Source organism: Apus apus, chromosome 2 (genome assembly GCF_020740795.1).
Source record: "Apus apus isolate bApuApu2 chromosome 2, bApuApu2.pri.cur, whole genome shotgun sequence".
In the NCBI taxonomy this organism is placed as follows: Eukaryota; Metazoa; Chordata; class Aves; order Apodiformes; family Apodidae; genus Apus; species Apus apus.
In genome coordinates this window covers 7,246,901-7,265,304 of record NC_067283.1, presented here as the reverse complement: position 1 = coordinate 7,265,304, position 18,404 = coordinate 7,246,901, and the positions used below count along the sequence as shown (strand labels likewise).

The 18,404-nt window shown below is 37.7% G+C and overlaps 1 protein-coding gene across 11 annotated transcripts in view; it reads left to right on the top strand.

Moving 5' to 3' along the window:
- KMT2C (lysine methyltransferase 2C) overlaps positions 1 to 18,404 on the top strand; it is a 195,650-nt gene that overhangs the window by 29,608 nt on the left and 147,638 nt on the right. For all 11 annotated transcript variants that reach the window (XM_051611813.1, XM_051611821.1, XM_051611823.1 and 8 more), the window contains one exon: positions 18,118 to 18,206. In XM_051611813.1, coding sequence (XP_051467773.1) covers positions 18,118 to 18,206 — 89 coding nt within the window. The remainder of the gene's footprint in view (positions 1 to 18,117; positions 18,207 to 18,404) is intronic.

The following is an 18,404-nucleotide window of genomic DNA, read 5'->3' as shown; positions in this document are numbered from 1 at the left end:
TACGTGGCTGCCTTCTGCCTGCACGTAGAAGATGAACAGGTGTGAAAAAAACGATCCTCTTGACTTGTAAGCCTGGTCTGGAAGGATCAGATCCAGCCCTTGATGGAGCAGAGTGCAGGCTGCTTCTACTGTACACAGCACCGTGGGAAGCTTCTGGTTTCTAGTACATCTTGCAAACATTCATGTTTATAAGTAAAGCAAACAACAGCCAATTGAAAAAAACAAACCACACCACGTTTCAGAAAAGTTACATATATAAAAAAGAAAGCTGTGCTATTTGCAGGTACTTGCCAGTATAGTAGTGTGGTTCATTCCAGTTATTTGCACCTATGTGGCAATGTTTAGTTAATTGCCATTTTGCTGAAGGACAATAGATTATCTAAATACATTAATTTGGGGGGAGGATTCAGATGATGCTTCTAAGGAGACAGACAGAAGGAATGCTTTCAAAGTTTTCAGGAGCAGTTAAACTCAGCCTTCCCCCCTCCTTTTATTTTAGAAGTGATTCTTTTTGTTACACTCATCCAGACTCATTTTGAAAGACTTATTTTTCTTGTTTTGGCAAATAGTTGATCAGCGCAACTGGCAAGGAGCTGACATGGAGTAACAAAGAATTTCTGTCTAGCTAAAAATTGTATTTGAGGCCATCTTGGAGCACTTTGTGAACTAGAGTAGAAACTCTTTGTGTAAGAAAGGCCATTCAAGTTAAGTTGCACGTTTCCCTCCCCAAAATTAGCATACCACAATACTTTATTGCAGACTGTTTAGAATACTTTGTACAAGAAATAACAGTAAGTTGAAGATTGCTGAGGATCTGTAATGATGCCAACTGCCTTTTTTTTTTTTTTTTTTAATGAAAGCTTTGTATACATAACAGGATGAGTCATCAACTGGAGAGTTCTGAAAGTGTTTGGCATCCCAAAGAATCCTTTTGTATGTCTCTGCAGCACAAAATGTATTTGTGTCATGAAACTCTGCCTGAAGAAGTATTGCAGTAACTGAGAGCTTTAAGGAAGGGTTTTTTAATGTGGCTTAAATCTTGACTTTCTATTATTGTTTTAAAAATATTTTGGTATTCTTAGATCTTCCTGAATAATAGGATGAAAATTTCTAAGTAGTTCGTTGGCGGTTGATTTATTTATTATTTTTTTTTTAAGATGTGGCTTCAGACATACTTCTTTCAGAAATTTGTTTTTAAAAGTGTGTAATAAGAGCTTGACTGTTTTCCTTAGCTTTAATGCAAGTATTAAAAATCTGGTTGTAGGACAATACTGGAACTCATTGGGCTTTATTGAAACAGGATTCCTGTTGTCAACCGGTAGTAGCTGCTTGTCAGTGTTGTGCTCACTTGAAGTACATTTTCTTTTGATACAGTTGTCATGTTGGCCTCTGTAGCTTCTGTTGTGTCTGTTAAGAACCAAATATATTATAAAATTAATTTTTTTTCTTATTGATGATAAGAACATCAATAGTTGCTCTTCTCAGAGCACCTGCTTGATAAAAAGAAGCAGAAAAATGTATTAGTTTTTAAGATGTTCGTACCTGATGTATCAAACCACTGTTGAGTTTTGCCCATGATCTGAAAGCTGGTTCATATAATGTTCAATGCAGCAGAGATGAAAATTTGCAGCTGGTGAAATAGGGTAGCAAACTTATTTTTATCTGAGATTTTTTTTAGGAATGTATGAAATTTTTCAGGGTGTTTTTTCCCCACTAATTAATTTCTCAGCAGTACATTTTCTAAAGTGTGCTGTAATTAATTTAAAAAATCAAAGTGATTAATGAATTATTTCATGCCTCGTAGTTGTGAGGATGTATTTATTAGGTATTACATTTAACAGTTTTAATTTTTGTTATTTCTTTTAAATGAACTAGAATATGAAATTTATGTCCAAGGAAACTTGGGGAGGGGGGGAAGAATTCTTCAGAAGAAGAATTTATAAAGAAGTATTCAGAAATTGTAGTTTTTCATCCAGAAAAAAATAAATACTCCTAGTAATTTAGAATCATATAGGCTTCTAAGCCAAATTCTCTGGGTGGTACTGCTGACAGAAAGCATAAAAGACACAAGGACTTTCAAGCAGTCCTTGAAAATGTACATAGCTTAATTCTTCAGCAGTGCACATGTGAACATGATAGTTTTGAGTCAGGCTCTTGGAATCGTGCCTTTTTATTTTACAGTGCACATCCAAAGCTGAGCATTTAAACAGTTCTTTCATTGGATTTGGAAGTGAAAAAACCCCCCATAAATTTATTTCTCTAATATAGTTCATATTTGGTGATAGTTTGTATTTAAGCTTAGAATTTGTTCAGTGGTATTGCTAAGCAATGCTTTTTAATTGTAGAACACTCTATCTTTGCTTTTTTTAAGTTGAAGTTCTCATGTTGGGTGTTACCAACTTATTGTTATTCTACAATAAATTAAATGTTGGACCGTGCTTAATGTGGGGTGTGTCTAGTGAGGCTGAAGCCCTAGTTTGTTTTTATTATCCAAGGGAAGCTAAACCTCAACTTTTGGTTTCAGTTTTGAAGCCCAGCTGCAAATTGGGCCGCAGAGTTGGATATAAGAAAATAAGGCTTTGGGGTGTGTCTGTATCTACAGAAGGCAACATTTTGGTGTTGTCATTAATTTTACCTGGCATCCTCTCAGAGATCTTACTGGGAGGGGCTCTCCTTCAAAATACTTCCTTCAACAAAACATAATTTCCAGCTGTTCAGCTGAAGAAAGTTTCCCTAAGGGACATTGAACCAGCCATGTTATCCTTACTGTAGGATATGGACGGGAAGAAGAAAACCAGTATTTGTTCCTCTGTGAGATGATTTTATATACTTGTTTTGCAGCTTGTAGAACAGAACATAGGTGCCTGAATGTTATGGGTATTTTAGATTTTTTCCCAAGTCTTGAGAATTCAAGTAACCTAGAATATCTGTTTTCCAATATGCTGGATGCTACAGATCCTGGATGCTGCTGTAGCTTTCTGAAGTTTACGGGTAAAAGCTCATATCTAGTAGAATCTGTCATTGAAGCAGAGCAAAGATAGATGGAGAAGAAAAGGTGGTGAATCATAGACTCATAGAATGGTTTGTGTTGGAAGGGACCTCTAAGAACATCTAGTTCCAACCCCCTGCATGGGCAGGGACACCTCCCACTGGACCAGGTGGCTCTAAGCCCCATCCAACCTGGCCTTGAACACCTCCAGGGATAAGGCAAAAGGTGAAGGTTATTGAAGGTTTCTCACCTCACCTCTTCTGATGAACTGTTCTCTGCTTACCCATGCTTACCCATGGTTTCTTAGTAATGGAAACTTTCTAGTTAGCTTTATGTTTACGGGGCATTTAAGGCCACGATTCCAGAGATCTCTTCTGCTGGCAGCAGTGACTTGGGCAGTCTCCTTTCACTGCAGCTGCTCAGCCCTGTTCCTCTGCCAGTGCAACTGCTAGCATGCCTGCGTGGAGGGCCTGGCTGCCAACTCGCTTGTGACAGCGTAACCTCGGTTTGTAAAGGGTATGTGTGCCTTACGTGTCCCTTCAGGTGAATATTTGACTGATGTCTAAGTCCTGCTAGTTTTGCTTTGACCCATGCTGACTTTCTGAAGTGTTATGTATAAAGCTATCTTTTGTACTTGTAGCTTCTCACAGTAAAACCACAGTGTTCACAGAAGCAATATGCTTAAGAGAAAGATAATTAAATTGGTTTAAAAAAAAAACAGTTGGGGTTTTTAATTAAATTATATTTTTTTAAGTGTTGTTGTTGGCTTTTTATCCAGCTTTTACCTTTTTTAGCTTTGAGGTCAATCTTTCCTTTCACTTTCTATGTGTTTTAATAATTTTTTTCTAGTTAACAGGATTTTTGAAAAAATGTTAGCACTTGTCCACATTTCCCCTTGTAAGTAATTAGAGATTTTAAATGGTTCACATATGCAGAAAAAAAAGGACAAAATTTGGTATGGTATTAAAATTTTATCATGTCAGTAACATATAGTCAGCAATCAGCTAGCTCCTGTTATGCCTGCATCTGTTTTACTTGCTAGTAAACTAAAGCTTCCACAAGTCAAGGCATGGCATGTCTAGGCTACACACTCGTTGAATTTAAATTTTAATGAATACTGTTACTCAAAATCACCTTAGTACTTTTGAAAAGTTGAGAACCAGGAACTCGGCTCTGGGTTATCACTGTGAGAATTCTGTGTGTGGGGGGGAAAGTAGATTGCTCAAGATAACAAGAAAAAAAGTAAAAATATAGATTGCTTATGATAACAGGTGTCTAAAGAATTCATGTTGTGATGCGTTAGTGCTGAGCTTTTAACAATGAGAAAATAAGTGTTAATAATTCATGTAGTTTACTCATGGTGCTTGCAGCATAGTTTACAAGATGATGGGTACAGGTGTTCTGTAAATATTTTCTGGAAATTTCACATGAAAAATCAATGCAAATTGACCCAGAATTCCAGTGTGCTTGAAATTGCTTTTATGCAAGAAATGAGGAATGAAACCCCTCACAAATAGAGGAGCTGGATAGAAACAGTTAACAGCAGACTGTAGGGATTAGTGCTGGATTCAGAGCTGGAAGGAGGGGGAGGCAGCAAGCTGATGGTATTGATAGGCAGTGTGGAGTTAAATGGGTTTTAAACACAAGGAGAGAGAGTAAACAGAGAGAAACAGAGGTTAGGAATATATGAAATAAAGAAAATGGATAAGGAGGTTCTCACCAACCTCCTCTGACAGATCAAACCACTACTGTTGAGTCAGTCAGGGCTGATGAGTTTTTGGAACACTGCACTAATGAGAGGGAGAATCTTGCAATAAAATAATAATGCCGAAAGGGGACAGCAGATAAATGACTATTTTTTACAGATAGTATTTTAATTACCTCGAATATGTTGTGAAGATGAGCGCATTAGCATTTGTGATACAGCTAGACTTTGTGTTGATATGAACAACAGGCACGTATGTCCACAGGATAGTGCTGCTTTGAGACAACACTTAATGCTCACAGCTAAGTTGAAACAGAATGTGTCGGGGGAAAAAGGTGGTGTTGGTGAAATGTAGTAGTCAAAAATTGTGCATATTTAAAACTAGAAACTTTCTATTTTTATATTAAAATATTAAACCTAGTTTATCTTGTAGATGGTGGTATAGTGGTAACTGTGCCTTTTAGGCATAGATGATTTTCTGTATTCTAGGAACTTTGAAAACAAAGTTATACTCAAAGAAGAGAGGGCATTTTTATAAAACACCATTTTCTAGCAATAATCTGTGCAGTTCACAATGGAAATAGTAATGTAATACATGTACTAAGTATTATCATTCTAAATAAATAAAATTACCTGCTGTTGGATTGTCCCAAATGTAGCCTCAGCTGCTCTGCAGACACAGACATCAGGACTGGCCTAGCAGCATTTGCCAGCTGTGTGTAAGAGCTACACTGCACGTAAAGGGATTTCACGTTTTATTATGTGGGAGGGATGATGTCAGTTTGGTTGATTATGCCCCTTTCAAGCTGCTGTGATAATTACCTGCTTGTTACCAGAAGTGTCGAACCCATTTTCAGTTCTTGTTTGCTTTTACTGTCATGCCCTAATTGCTACATAATTTTGTCCCTGCCAATTACTACCTTGGAGTTGAATTTTACTGTGAAAAAGTTGTAAGAAGCAATAAAGTGATTGTTTTTTAGATAACGTAATTTCATTAGAATATTTTATTACACAGCAAAGTATATTGAAGTACATGCTGCTCAATTCTGTGAGATGGGGAAGTCCCATGATTCCCACTGAAATCAAGAGGATGTGGAAAGTGTAACTCTTTGGGAGAGCAAGGCATTGCTGTTGGGGTGGCTGTAGTATGTGTCTTGATGGTTAAATAAGCAAAGCAAAAATTAAGAGTTGTGGAGAATTGATGGCTTCTAACTTTTTATTTTGGAAATAATTGTATTTGCATTCTTTAGCGGCAGGAACTCTGAGGTCTGGTGGTTTTTTTCTTATTCCTTCCTTCTCTTTCTTTCTCTCTTTTACCTACTATATGAGCTTTAAAAGCTGCTTTTGATATAGATATCAGATAATCTAATGTGATCCTTCATCTATAGTTTTCTATAAAGCTGTAATGTAAATGGATTTCTTTCATGGTGCTGGGCCTAGCAGTGTGTTACATTCTGTTTAAAACTATGTGTTTGAATTATTCAGTGGAGTAAAGCCTAGAGTAATTGGGTTAAGGGTTGGCTGACAAAGCACTTTATTGTCTTCAGGAGCTGTTGTTGCCTTGCTTTGGGTTTTTTGGGTGGTCCTCCAGCAATGAAGTCTGGTATTAGTCAATATGAATAACAGTTACTGCTGTTGAAATCTGTATATGGAATGACATGGATGAACATACAGAAGAGACAAAAGTGGAAAGAGAAGAGGAAACATTATCTTCAGAATAAGGAGAGGGATGGTGTCACCGTGTAGAGGAAGGTAGCTACAGTCTGGAAATGCTTGAGAGTGTGGGATATTTGTGTCTGTGTCCTGAAGCTCTGTTTATTGCAGAGATTGTGAGATTGGCTGCTGTGTTAGTGTGATTCAGATATCCACAAATGAAAGACTGCAATATTGGCAAAAAATCATGAAGTGGTCCAAAGATTTTAGAAGGTTTGGAGAAAACTGCTCTGGTGAGAAAGGAAAAGGTGCTCAGTCTGTTGGATTATTGGAGAGTGGGGAACCCAAACCCTAAAACTAAGCAGTTGCTTGATTACGATGAGTAATAACTTCAGAAATAATACTGAGTTCCTCAGGGTTCCCTCATGCAAGAGGAAAAGACACAAGAGCCAGTGGTTGAAAACAGCCACCAGAGAAGTTCACATAGGAAATGACCATGAATTCGTAAGGAGGAACAAATGACAGAGGCTATGGCAAAGTGAGTGCCTTGCTGAAAGATGGGCTTCAATCAATTACAGTTCTAGAGTGATGTTCATGGATATTCGACTTGCGTGGATAATTATTCTGGCATTGTGTCCAGTGAGTCTCTGAGCAGCCACACTTCTGTTTTCATAGCATTCTCTTTAGTAGCTTTTTCATGAATGGTGTATCAACTGTTGAACATTTTTGTGGTTGATATTTCCTTTTCATATACGAATACGAATGGTTCCTAGGATTCTGAGGACACTTTATGCCTCAGTTGTGATTCTTTGGTCATTGTAGAGGCTTTCTGATCCAAAAAAGGCTTTCAGTGGGCAAAAATATAATCAAAGAAAAAATTAGGCAGAAGTAACACTGCAGCAAAAAGTAATGGTTTTAATGCTGAAGTTCATATGTGCCCATACTGTGAACTAGCTCCTGTTCTGTCTTGTCATGATACCAAGACAGTACTTGGGTAAATCAGAGTAGCCTTAGGGCCACTATAAGTTATACCTAGCTGTGTGTGCTTCTTTTGGAAGTGTTGGCTTCTCAAGTGTTTGCAAGTATAACTGTTACAGAGCTGTTCTGCCAGCTTTTGGTACCTGAAAGTACTCATAAAAAGGCTTGATTAAGGTAATTTTTGAGGCTCTGTGGTCTGGTGAGTAGAACTGAGTTTTCAGGCTGTAAATGTTAGTTAAAAATGTGTGTATGTAAAAAGCAACCCGAAATAAAAGTATAAATACCTAAGAAGCTGTCATTCCAGAAGGTCTATTCTCAGAAAAGATTAGGTAAATATACAAATAGTCCCATTGTAAATCAGCTTCAGTATAATATCTGATTATCTTCATTACCTGTTTTTCTGATGGCTTCTGAAAAAAAGTTGAGAAGCAAGTGATTCAGATTGTAATTTCAAATTGCTTTATACAGCATCACTTACGTTGTCACCAAAAGAAGCTTCAATCACTTTACTCCTTCTCTTCGTTCTCTAGCAACTCTTTCCTGTCATGGGTCTTTTCCCTTGCTGCTTCCCAAACAAACATTCATGGATCTTCAATGATAGAAACAGGTTAACTGATCTGGATGAAAATTAGTTGTGTTTTGCTGGGTATAAATTAAGTCTGTGTTGCTTCTTAGACTTTGTTATAACATTATTTCTGTATCTTCCGGTTATCATGTTTGAATCTTGAACATTTTGACCTTTTCTCCACACTGAATGTATGTTTAGAGAATTAATATTCTATTCCCTTAAAACCACCTTTTCTTGCCTGTTTAAACTGAGGATGTCTGTGGCACTGGAGAGAGGTCGCAGAACTTCAGGACCTTCTGCCACTTGCAGTGCAGTAAACGGAGTTAACTTACTGCCTGTGTGTCCTTGGACGGTGGCCTCAAAGGAACTTGACCTGGAGGTATCAATTGGTCATCTTGGATGACTTCCATTGTAGTAGTTGCTGTAACAAGGCTTGCTGGATACGTGCCCCTATCGTGTGACACAGATACAATTTTGTTTATAACTCTGACCTGTATCAGGTGACGTATGCTGAGCAGTAGATCATTCTTTTGGTAGCACTTCTGTCACAGCCTGATCTCATCTGGTGCTGGGGGGTGTGAAGGAGATGATCAGGTAGTAGAACTCCTCTAGCATCAAGTGCTGGAAACTCATCTATTTATTAACATGCCCTTAAAGAAAAATGTAAATTGAAGAAGTGAGGGAATAACAGATCTATAAAAATACTGTGAATATATATATATTTAATCTAATGGACAGAAGACTGGCATAGAGAAAAAAACAGAGCAAGTAGCTTGGTATTATATGTACTGATCTCTAATTTAAAGAAAAAAAAAGTAAAATTTTGAGAACATTGGTGTACAACAATGATTGTTATCCCAAATAATAAAGGTTATAATTTCCTTTGAATGGAAAATTAGAATTTCTCTATTATTATTATTATTACTATTTGTAACCTATCCATAACTGTCAGAAGGCAGATTTGTGTCTCCAGGTTAGAAGAATCCTCTTCAGGGATGAGAAGAAAGTGTTGGACAGTTTTGTTAGCAGAATGCAGTGCTTCTACCTCACCCATGCTCCTGGAGATTGATATGTCTGTATATTCAGAAGCTTTCACATGTTTGAAGACTTGTATTAGTTGTGACTGCTTTGGAGCAGTGCTTATTATGCTACTTGTATTGCTGTTTATATTTCACAATAGTCTTTCCAGAGTTTTATTTACTCTGGTATAAAAATAATTTCCATGATCTGGCTTTTAGGATTTACTTCTAGTTTGAAAACAATTTAGGTAAAAAACCCACAATTTTTGTGAATGATGAATTTACACTGACACCCATCTGATTACATTGCCCATTTTATTTTGAGGTCTTATTTTTATCCTTCTGAGGTTTTCCAAGCCTTCTGAATAAATTTTAATGGCATTTTAATTAGCAAGCAGATCTTCTGTTTTTCCCTTTGGCTTTCTTAGGTTTAGCAGTTTTATTAAAATAAAAATATTTCATAATACTTGTTGACATTATCTGAAATAAAAATGCCTTTCTTTGTAAGGAGCTCTAAGGGTTCTAACAGATGGAAAAGATACATGGTGATGTGACATTCATTTCTGTTGTGTTTTTTTCTGGTCTGAATCCATTTTAGATTAGTAGTGACAACTGCAGTTTACATGCAAGAACTACTTTTCTGACATGCTATCGATTAATTTGGGTCTTAGTAAGAAAATTCTAGCTCATGTGTTCTAGGACAGCATTTTGCATGAAAGCAGGTTATTTATATCACTTGGGGTACAGCTGTTCCCTTCATGTCCTGATCCTTCTAATTCAAGCTTAGGTAAATGTTAGGGAAAGTAATAGGGAAATACATGGTACTGTTGCCCTAAGTTGTTAATTGCCTTTTGTAAACAGAAGCTCAGGTATTTCTTAGGGAATCTTCTCACACCCACCTGAGGGACATACAGGTGGATTTTTTTTGTGATTTTTGGTGGGATAAAAAGTATTTCAGAAGCATAAGAATTAATGGAGTTATTTTCCATGTAACCTACAGGAAGAGTTGTGTTTGCTGTTAGGTCTGAAGACATGAGCAACATTGATTTGAGGCCAATGATACTGAGCTTTGTTCAGTGAGAAAGCATGAGATGTTCTGACATGACTGATGCGTTTTGATAGGTGCAAGATCTGGAAACCTCTAGAAATAATGTGATGTGAGCAGGATTTAACTTCTCTAAAAGAAATTGATAGAATAAGTAAGAATATTAGCATTGTTTTTTTTTATTATCCTGGCTGAATGAACAATGAACACAAGCAGTGCTTAGAGTTTATGATCATTGTACGCAGACTGTGGTTCCTGAGTACAAAATGAGTTTTTGGAGTAAAAATTTTAGTACTAGATCATTCAGTTGTTTGTATACCTGCACTGTGTGTGGCTGGGTGTTCCAGCAGGCAGCAGAGTCTGCACCTGTGCTTAATATACCCAGTGAGAACATTTAACATAAGCAGACAAATGCATTTTGAAAGAATCTTCACAGCCTTACTGTGGTAAGACGCTGGCAGACTGCAAAGTTTCAAGAGGAAATCTTTGAAAATGACTCTTTAATTAATGGTGCTAAAATTACAAAAATCTGTTCACAGGGACCAAAACTTCCACCAAGTTCCATGTACTTGGCAGCTGTTTCTCATGCATGATGACTCAGATCCGCTGAATTTTATGTATGGGATCTTGGAATCACCAGACGTGAGAATTACAGTTCTTACCATTGTATCACCACCTTTATTCAGAAGAGAGTAGATGGCAAACCCTGCAGCGTAGGAAAGAGCAAGGAGCTGGGTATTTCTTAATTCTTAAATAAGTCAAGAGCTTGTTCCTGTTGTAGGTAAAAAATTTTAGGCATCGTGGCTGTCCAGAGATTGGAGGAGTTAAAACTTCCTATAGCCATTGTCATGGAGAAGCAAATCTTGTGATTCTGCTACAAGTGGATGCTTACACTACCCAGCAAGGAAAGTCAGTGTTTGATGCAGTAGCATATTTTGGTACCATTTTGTTTACTTTCAGGAAGGGAGACATGTGGACAAATACAGTGTTTGATGATGCAGGTGTACGTGTGAAACTCTTGGAAAGGTTAGGAGTTTTGTGATTTCGACAATTCTGGTGGTCTCTCAGTTGTTAATGTTGCCATTTCATTCTTCCCCCCTGTAAGAGCAGAACATGTGAAATTCCTCAGTGGTCTTGATAAGCATTGTTTAGCAAATTTGTCTTGATAAGCATTGCTCAGCAAATTCATTGAAGAGCCTCATGTAAACTGTTGTCCAGAGGAAACATAAGAGTGCAACCATTACCAGGTCTGGAGCCAGGTGGATACACAAACCGAGCTGGGGTTGGAAAGGTGCATATAACTGCTTGTCTTACTGATAATGTGTCCTCTGCTGTGTCCCTCTATCTGTCTTGCCAACCCACTGAAGATGTTTCCAAATGGGTAACAAATTGGAAAGAAGATTTCCTGGTTTTGTTAGTAAGGCTCTGCTTCAGCAAGGGTAGTCTTAATCTGCTTTATCTTTATTTATTTATTTATTTTTAAAAAGGAAAAAAAAAAAAAAAAGGCAGAAAAAAGAAAAAGCAATTCCGGACTCAAACTGAGCAATTATGACTTCAGGGAAGAGCAGAGAAAATGCTGCAGACAGTCGCTTTGGCCAGACCAGCCTCATCACCCAACAGAGTGTAGCTTCAGGCTCCTGGATCTGGTAGCCTTCTGCAAAATTGAGTTGAGATTAAGATTTTCCAAAAGTGAGATGACATTGCTGTTACACTAATTATGCCTCTTTGATTCGTGTAGACAGTTCTGACCAGTGTCTGCTGGCAGGACATCCTCTTGCCTTTTCTCAGTCTCCCATGGAAAGTAATTTTGCTCCAATATTGGCCTGAGAGCTCATGTAGTGCATGTAATGGTTCAAGAGCTGTTGAAATGGAAAATACAGATAACCCAAAATTCGCATTTCCCTAAAAGTGCTAATTCATTTGACCTTTAGATTGTTGTTAAAACTATGCAATGCAAATTGGTTTTGACAGGTGATATTTTACTCAAAACCTGTTTTGAGGCAGTCTTTTTCTTCAGGACCTCTTCATTCCATCAGTCAGTTTCTCTTGTGTTATCTTTTTGTCAACACCGGCTGCACTCTGGAACGAAAGCAAAGATGTATCTACAACATTCAGTACAAATAATCTTTAAAATATTTTTATTTGCATTTCTTTGAGTAGCATAGAAAATACTTGACAAATCTCCTTTTCACAGGGGAGTACTGGAAAAGTTTAGATAAGAATTTTTGAGTAGAGGTTGGATTCTTTTTATGCTTTTTCTCAGACATCCTTGATCTCAAAAGCTATTTATTTATTTATTTTATTTCAGTGGTAACTGTATGAAATATAGATGTGAAAAAAGTTTCAGCTGTGAACATTTTACAGCCTGAGTGAATGAATAATGCTGAGTGAACCAATAATGTCTTTTAGATGTTGTTGGTTAAAAGAGATGTAAGATGGGAAGTTGCAATGTTTTGGTTTTAAACGTAAGCTGGGTCACTTCTCTTTGTTGTAGTTAATTATGAAAAGATTATTATGCTTTCTAAATCAGAAATATTAAGGAACACACTTTTCTTTGATTGTACCAGGAGACTAATTGCTGCTGTTGCTTATATTTTTGAGATCTTTTAGTAGTGAAACTGAAGGTTGAGCAAATTCTGTAATAATATGTCTGGTTCTGTAGATGTTAAACAAAAAACGGTTTCCTACAGTCTTTCACCTCTCTGTTACTAAAAGGTTAGCTTTTTTTAACCATTGCGTCACTTGTGAGGGTTCTGTTGCACATCATTTCTGTGCATCAGGGTCCTTCTGCCTTTAATATACATGTACCTAATGCAAGAACTAAAGGGCAAGAAAGTTCTTTCTTTTATAATGTACAAAGACGTTGTGGAGGGAAAGTGCAGAAAATATTTTCACCTGTTACTGATTGCAGAATTAAAAATCCTCCTAAGAATCTTTAATACTGGAATCAAGTTTGAAGCTGGAGTCAATATGGTAGTGTGATTCCTATTTTAGGCTTGTTAGTGTTTAGAGCTGTTGAAATTAATCCTAGCTGGTATCTGCCTTGCTTCCAGCACTGTATTGTTCATTTTACCCAGACTAGAATGTAGAATTTTCTCAACTCCTAGAAGTAATAAAGACTGCATTGAAAAGTAGTGGTGGTGGGGGTTGGGGAAGAAAACCTCTTTCCTTGTAGATGCTTCTGTGAAATGATTTTTACTTACTTGCTGTGTTTCCCTTTGTGTGGGGCTACTTGTTGAACCTTAGGTATGCCAGCTTATACTTAAGCATAGTTAAACTTTTACAGCTGTACTTAAAACTTAAGGTTTAGGAGAAGTGGGAGCATGTGCTTTTGCACACCTGTTAAAAATATTCTTGAAAAGACTGTAACAGCTTTCACTTGTGAAACTGATGTGTGAACATTAATTCGTTATTAGCCATGCTGACGGCAGCACTAATTGAACCTTTTTATAAATCATTCCTGTACCATCTTCCAGGGTAAGGCTGTGGACAGATGTTCATTTAACAAGACATCTGTGCTGGTTTAGGATGTTACTGTATCCCAGATGTTACACTGCTTTTTAAGGTTATTGGCCCTGTTTTATATGTCTAGTACCACCAGTGTGCTCAGCACTTTGAAAAGGGTAGAAGAAAAGTAGTTTTTCCCCTGAACGATCTAGAGGTTTTGGCATTTGAGGAGGAGAGGGAGCTCTGGACTGGTTTCTATGAACACATTTTCATAAGCCAGAAACAAAATGCATTGGATTAGCAAGGTAATTTTGATAGATGGTTTGAACAAATGGTCATCTGATTTTGTTGGTGGCAAGTTATGGAGAACGTAGAGAAACTGGTGTCTGGCAGTTACTGATGGGTAATGACAAACCAGCAGCCTGGCAATGACAGGCATTTGAGGTTAGTAGCTTTGTCAGTTATTTCATGAGGTTCCAGATTCCCTATTGGCCCATGGCCTCTTTACTGATCACCTTGTGGAGAAAATGAGTAAGATCCAAGATGGATTTTTGACCTACATTGTACTTGTCTGGTTTTGATGCTATCGCTGTGACAAAAAAACCCCCCAAACCAAACCAACAACAACAAAAAATGCAAAAAATGTCATAAGTAGGGAAGTTTGGAAGGCTTTGAGAGAGCCTCAGTGGGGCTTTCCCCAGGGCAGAGGGTACCTAATGCTCTTCTGAGCCCTGCAAAAGGTGTTTTTTTTGTCTTTTTTTTTTTTTTTCCCATGGGCTGAATTTAAATACTTTCCTACACAGAATTACAAGCTTTTTGTTTATTATGGTGTATTTAAAGGTGGAGATTAATGAAAGACATTAGCTAAGAAAGCTAATGGGTAACAAATATAGGAGTAGGTCACAAAGGATTTTGATAAAGTGTTCCATTTTATGCAAATATGCATAAAATTATTGTAGGCAGTAATTGTATTCACCTTGAGTCCTTTGTACATCAAAAAGTGTAGTTTTGGCTTTTGTTGACTTGGTTTCATAAAGCACTGAATATGCTTTTAAACACTTTAAGAAGTTTCAGTGGATCTGTTATTTTAAACATAAATAGATGTGCTTTTGTGTTTTCCTTCTAAATAAAACTTCCTTGTAGGAAAAAGGCAAGCAAAAAGGCCCATCATGGAAGCCTTGGCGTCAGTTCAGCCTGTGTGCTAAGCCCACTGCCTGTTGTACTAACTAGTATTTATTGTTATTTTCTTATAGTCTGTGCTGGTTGGGTTGTGCCTGTAGGTTCTGTTCCTGGTTTGTGAGCTGTAGGAGATGTGGCTCATCTGCATTGGGTACTTCTGCTGTTGGGAGCTGATGGGGTTTCTGCGATATGTAGGAGCATGAGGTAGTTACTCCTAAGAAGAAAGTTTGGGATTGAGCTTCAAGATCCAGAGCAGAACTGAGGTGAAAACGTTCAATATAGCAATTATGGATCAGTACTCTCTGGTTTTGTGTCAGCAAAGGGGAATAGTCACAGGCTGCTGGCTGTTGTTCTGTAATTGTTTTAAGGCAGCAAAAACTGGCCCTGCCATCATCTTACCCCAGCAGCTTTTTTGCGTCCTCCTTTAAAAGGATGAACTCCAGAAGAAAAAAAATCAAGTCTCAGGAGACCAGAACACAGGTTGCTTTTCCCACTTTATTTGAGGGTGAGTGGAGGAACTAAATAGAAAAACAGAAATTTTACGCAGTTAGTCAGTGGAAAAATCCAGTGTTAAGCAAACCAGCCAAAAGCTTAATGTATAAAAATATTAAATGTATAAACTTAATGCAAATAACATTAAACAATCTATTCTTATGACAAATGTTGATTGCAATGATTAGGTATGCTATATGGCCTTCTCAGATAGTGTTTTCTGTGGAAACAATAAATTATAGATGTCAGTACAGTATATATTTCGCTGTTTTGTGTCTTGAAATATTTTTTCTCTGAGTCAAACAAATTTATAGGCTATAAAATCTCTTCTGATGATTGTGAAATGATTGTAACTAGCAAAAATAAGCTAGTGATATAATCCAGTATTTTTTCCACCACTTCTTCCATTTTATTTAAAATCTGCACAGCATTATGAAGGCTTTTTGTAGACTGTTTTGGGGAAGGGAGTGGCAAGAAAACACCAGACATGGTTATGTGTTTTCCTGAAAGAAGCAATTGTGTTTAATTAATTTAAACCTCTGATTTTTCTTAGTAAATAAGTTGCTAAAATACGGTAGGGAGTTTAAGGAGTGGATAGTGCTCTTGCTTAAACAAAATGTTTAAAAATGCTTTGTGAGGTACTTCGTTGTTTAATACACGAAATGTAGTTTTAATAGAAAACCTAATGCCATATATAAATTATTAAGTAAACATAAACAATCATAATCTTTCAGTATCCAGTGACTTTCACCTATAGGGTTGCATTGGAGGATACTGGAATGGATTACTTGTGAGGAAGCAGAATTATCATTTGCCTTTGTGATGATTTCAAAGTAATCCTGGTTTAGTACAAAGTTGTAACTTTGCATTGCAGATGGATAGTTGGTAGGAGAATAATTGGGATAGGATTTAGAAATAATCCCAGTTCTTAGCTGTCTGTGTTCTGCAAAGCTTTTGAGCGGTCCTGCACCAAGGGAAGTGATTTCACTTGCCTGCATTCCCATCTCTCGTTCGGTGCTCGCAGATGTGCTGGGATGTTGTGAAGAATTACAGGAAATATAATGCTTAAATGCTTTTGTTTTCTTACCAGCTGCATTGTTCTTCTCAGTATCAAAGCGTGTTACCTCTTTCTTGCTGTATCTCAGTCTTGCTGGATGAGCTGATTCTATCCGATGAGTTTGATGTTTCATTTGTTTTACTCCCTACTCTTCGTTATACATAGGAGTAAATCTATATGACAATCTCAGGTGCTACTGAGAGAAACATTCATGTCCTTCCCGCTCTCAGAAGGCATGTCCACCTTCCAGTCAGCTCACCGATGGCTGGATGGTGGATGAGCTGACATGGTGGCTGAAGGGAGGAGTGTCAGGCAGTTTATTCTGGTCTCTGTGCAGTTTATTCTGGTTTAAATATGTGTGAAATGTTGGTTTTAAGAAGCTACGCTGGAAGCTTATGGAATGGCAAATAACTGAAGGGGATGCTGGCTTCTGTCTTGTCTGAGATGGCTATTAATCATTTTGTGTGTTAGCTGTGTTCTATCACTGCTTAGGGATAAGCAGGCGAGGGGAAAGATACAAATCCCTAGGGTTGCCACTGCACCCATGTTTTTCAGCTTTGTTCTGAACACATTTCATAGGGACGCCAAGAAAAGTCCTCTGTCTTCATCTCTTCTCTTTTTCCTCTACTCCCAATGCCCAACTCCTTTGTAAATCAAGTGTTTTGTTTCATGCTTTGGTTTGAGCCTCATTTTAATTCTTTAACTGTTCCCAACACAATTTGAAGGGATCTTGTTAGGTAGTCCAAGACAGTCACTTCTCTTCTAGCAGGACAGCAACACATGTAGATCCAAAAGATGGTTCCAGTTCTGTGCACATTCTCCTCTTTGATCCATGGGAGCCAAAGATATTGCACAATAGAGTTTATTTTGTAGACGATTCAGCAGATCTAGTTCTGCAGAAATGCTTTGGATAGATTTAAGTATAAGACACAGTACACAAATTTAGAATTATTTAATCACTTAAGCAAGCCCACAAAACAAAAAAACCCCTAAACCATAACGTTTTCTTCCCAACGTAGAACTAAACCCAAACCTTTCAAGAGTCCTCTATGAAAGAGGAACCGGGGTGGTTTTCTGTTCAGGGGGGCAAGCGGGGTGCCCGTGTGCTGGCCTGTGTGGCATCCCAATTCAAGGCATGTTGGCTGGGTGAATGGTTGCCTGGGAGCTGTGGAATGTTGGAACTGCTGAGATGCCCCAGTCCACTCAGAATTTGTGTAGTTGGAATCAGAAACTCCCAGGGTCTCCCAGGCTCTTCTTCAGCACGCCAAGCAGGTTGCCAAGTAGCCTGAAAATTTGGGAGGCGAGGTGCCAAGCTCTTGGCACCCTTTCCGGTGGGCTGCTGAACAGCTGGGAATCTGGATGCTTGGGCTTCTCAACAGCCCACCACATTAGTTGTTGAAGAGCCAGGCAGGAAAATAAAAAGGCTGGAATCTGTGGCACAGACCTGTGTGCTTTCCATCAGACCTTGGTTAAATTGAAGCAAATCTGCTAGGTGCTAGGTGCCTCACGAGATGGCTTCTAGTCATCTCTCATAATATTTTATTGGATGTGTCAAAATATTTGTGTCACTGAAAATAATGTGTGTTTCTATTTAATCGCTTTAGCTTCATTATCATTCTATAGAAATTTCTTCCAAGGATGCTCTGAATGGATTTCTATCTATAGTATATGTAACTACTGGCCAGATTTTTGGATTGTGTCCCCTCATATCTATCTATAGTTAACTCCTAGTTTTTACCTTAAAATCTTGCTGATTTAATGTGGTTTTGATCAGTAAAAATTAGTCATTGTACTTTGTGAATTAAAAAAAAAAAGAGGAAGCTTCTGATTTGTACTCAAGCCATGGGTTAGCTTGAGTGTTACGTATTTTAGTGCTGACAATTATCCCTCAAAATGAAATTATTTAAATCTTAAAGTTTTAAATTTATCCAGGGTTTTAAAAGTGCTTTCACTTTAAAAAGAGTTTTCCCTTCTTATGTTTGCAGGCCTCGGAGTAGAGGAAAAACTGCAGTGGAGGATGAAGACAGTATGGATGGTTTGGAGGCAGCAGAAACAGAAAACACTGTGGAAACAGGTAATTATAGAGTTGATGCTGTCTGGTTATTGCTTCTCTCTTGGAAATGCATTTAATTATGCAGGACTTTGATAGGCAAGAAATATTTCTCCAATTTTGTAGTACAAGATGTGCATTTGGGCAGACAGGAAAAATACCCCTGTACTATTTAAACCTGTATTAATTAAAACAACCTGAACCAATTGCTTTTAAATCGTC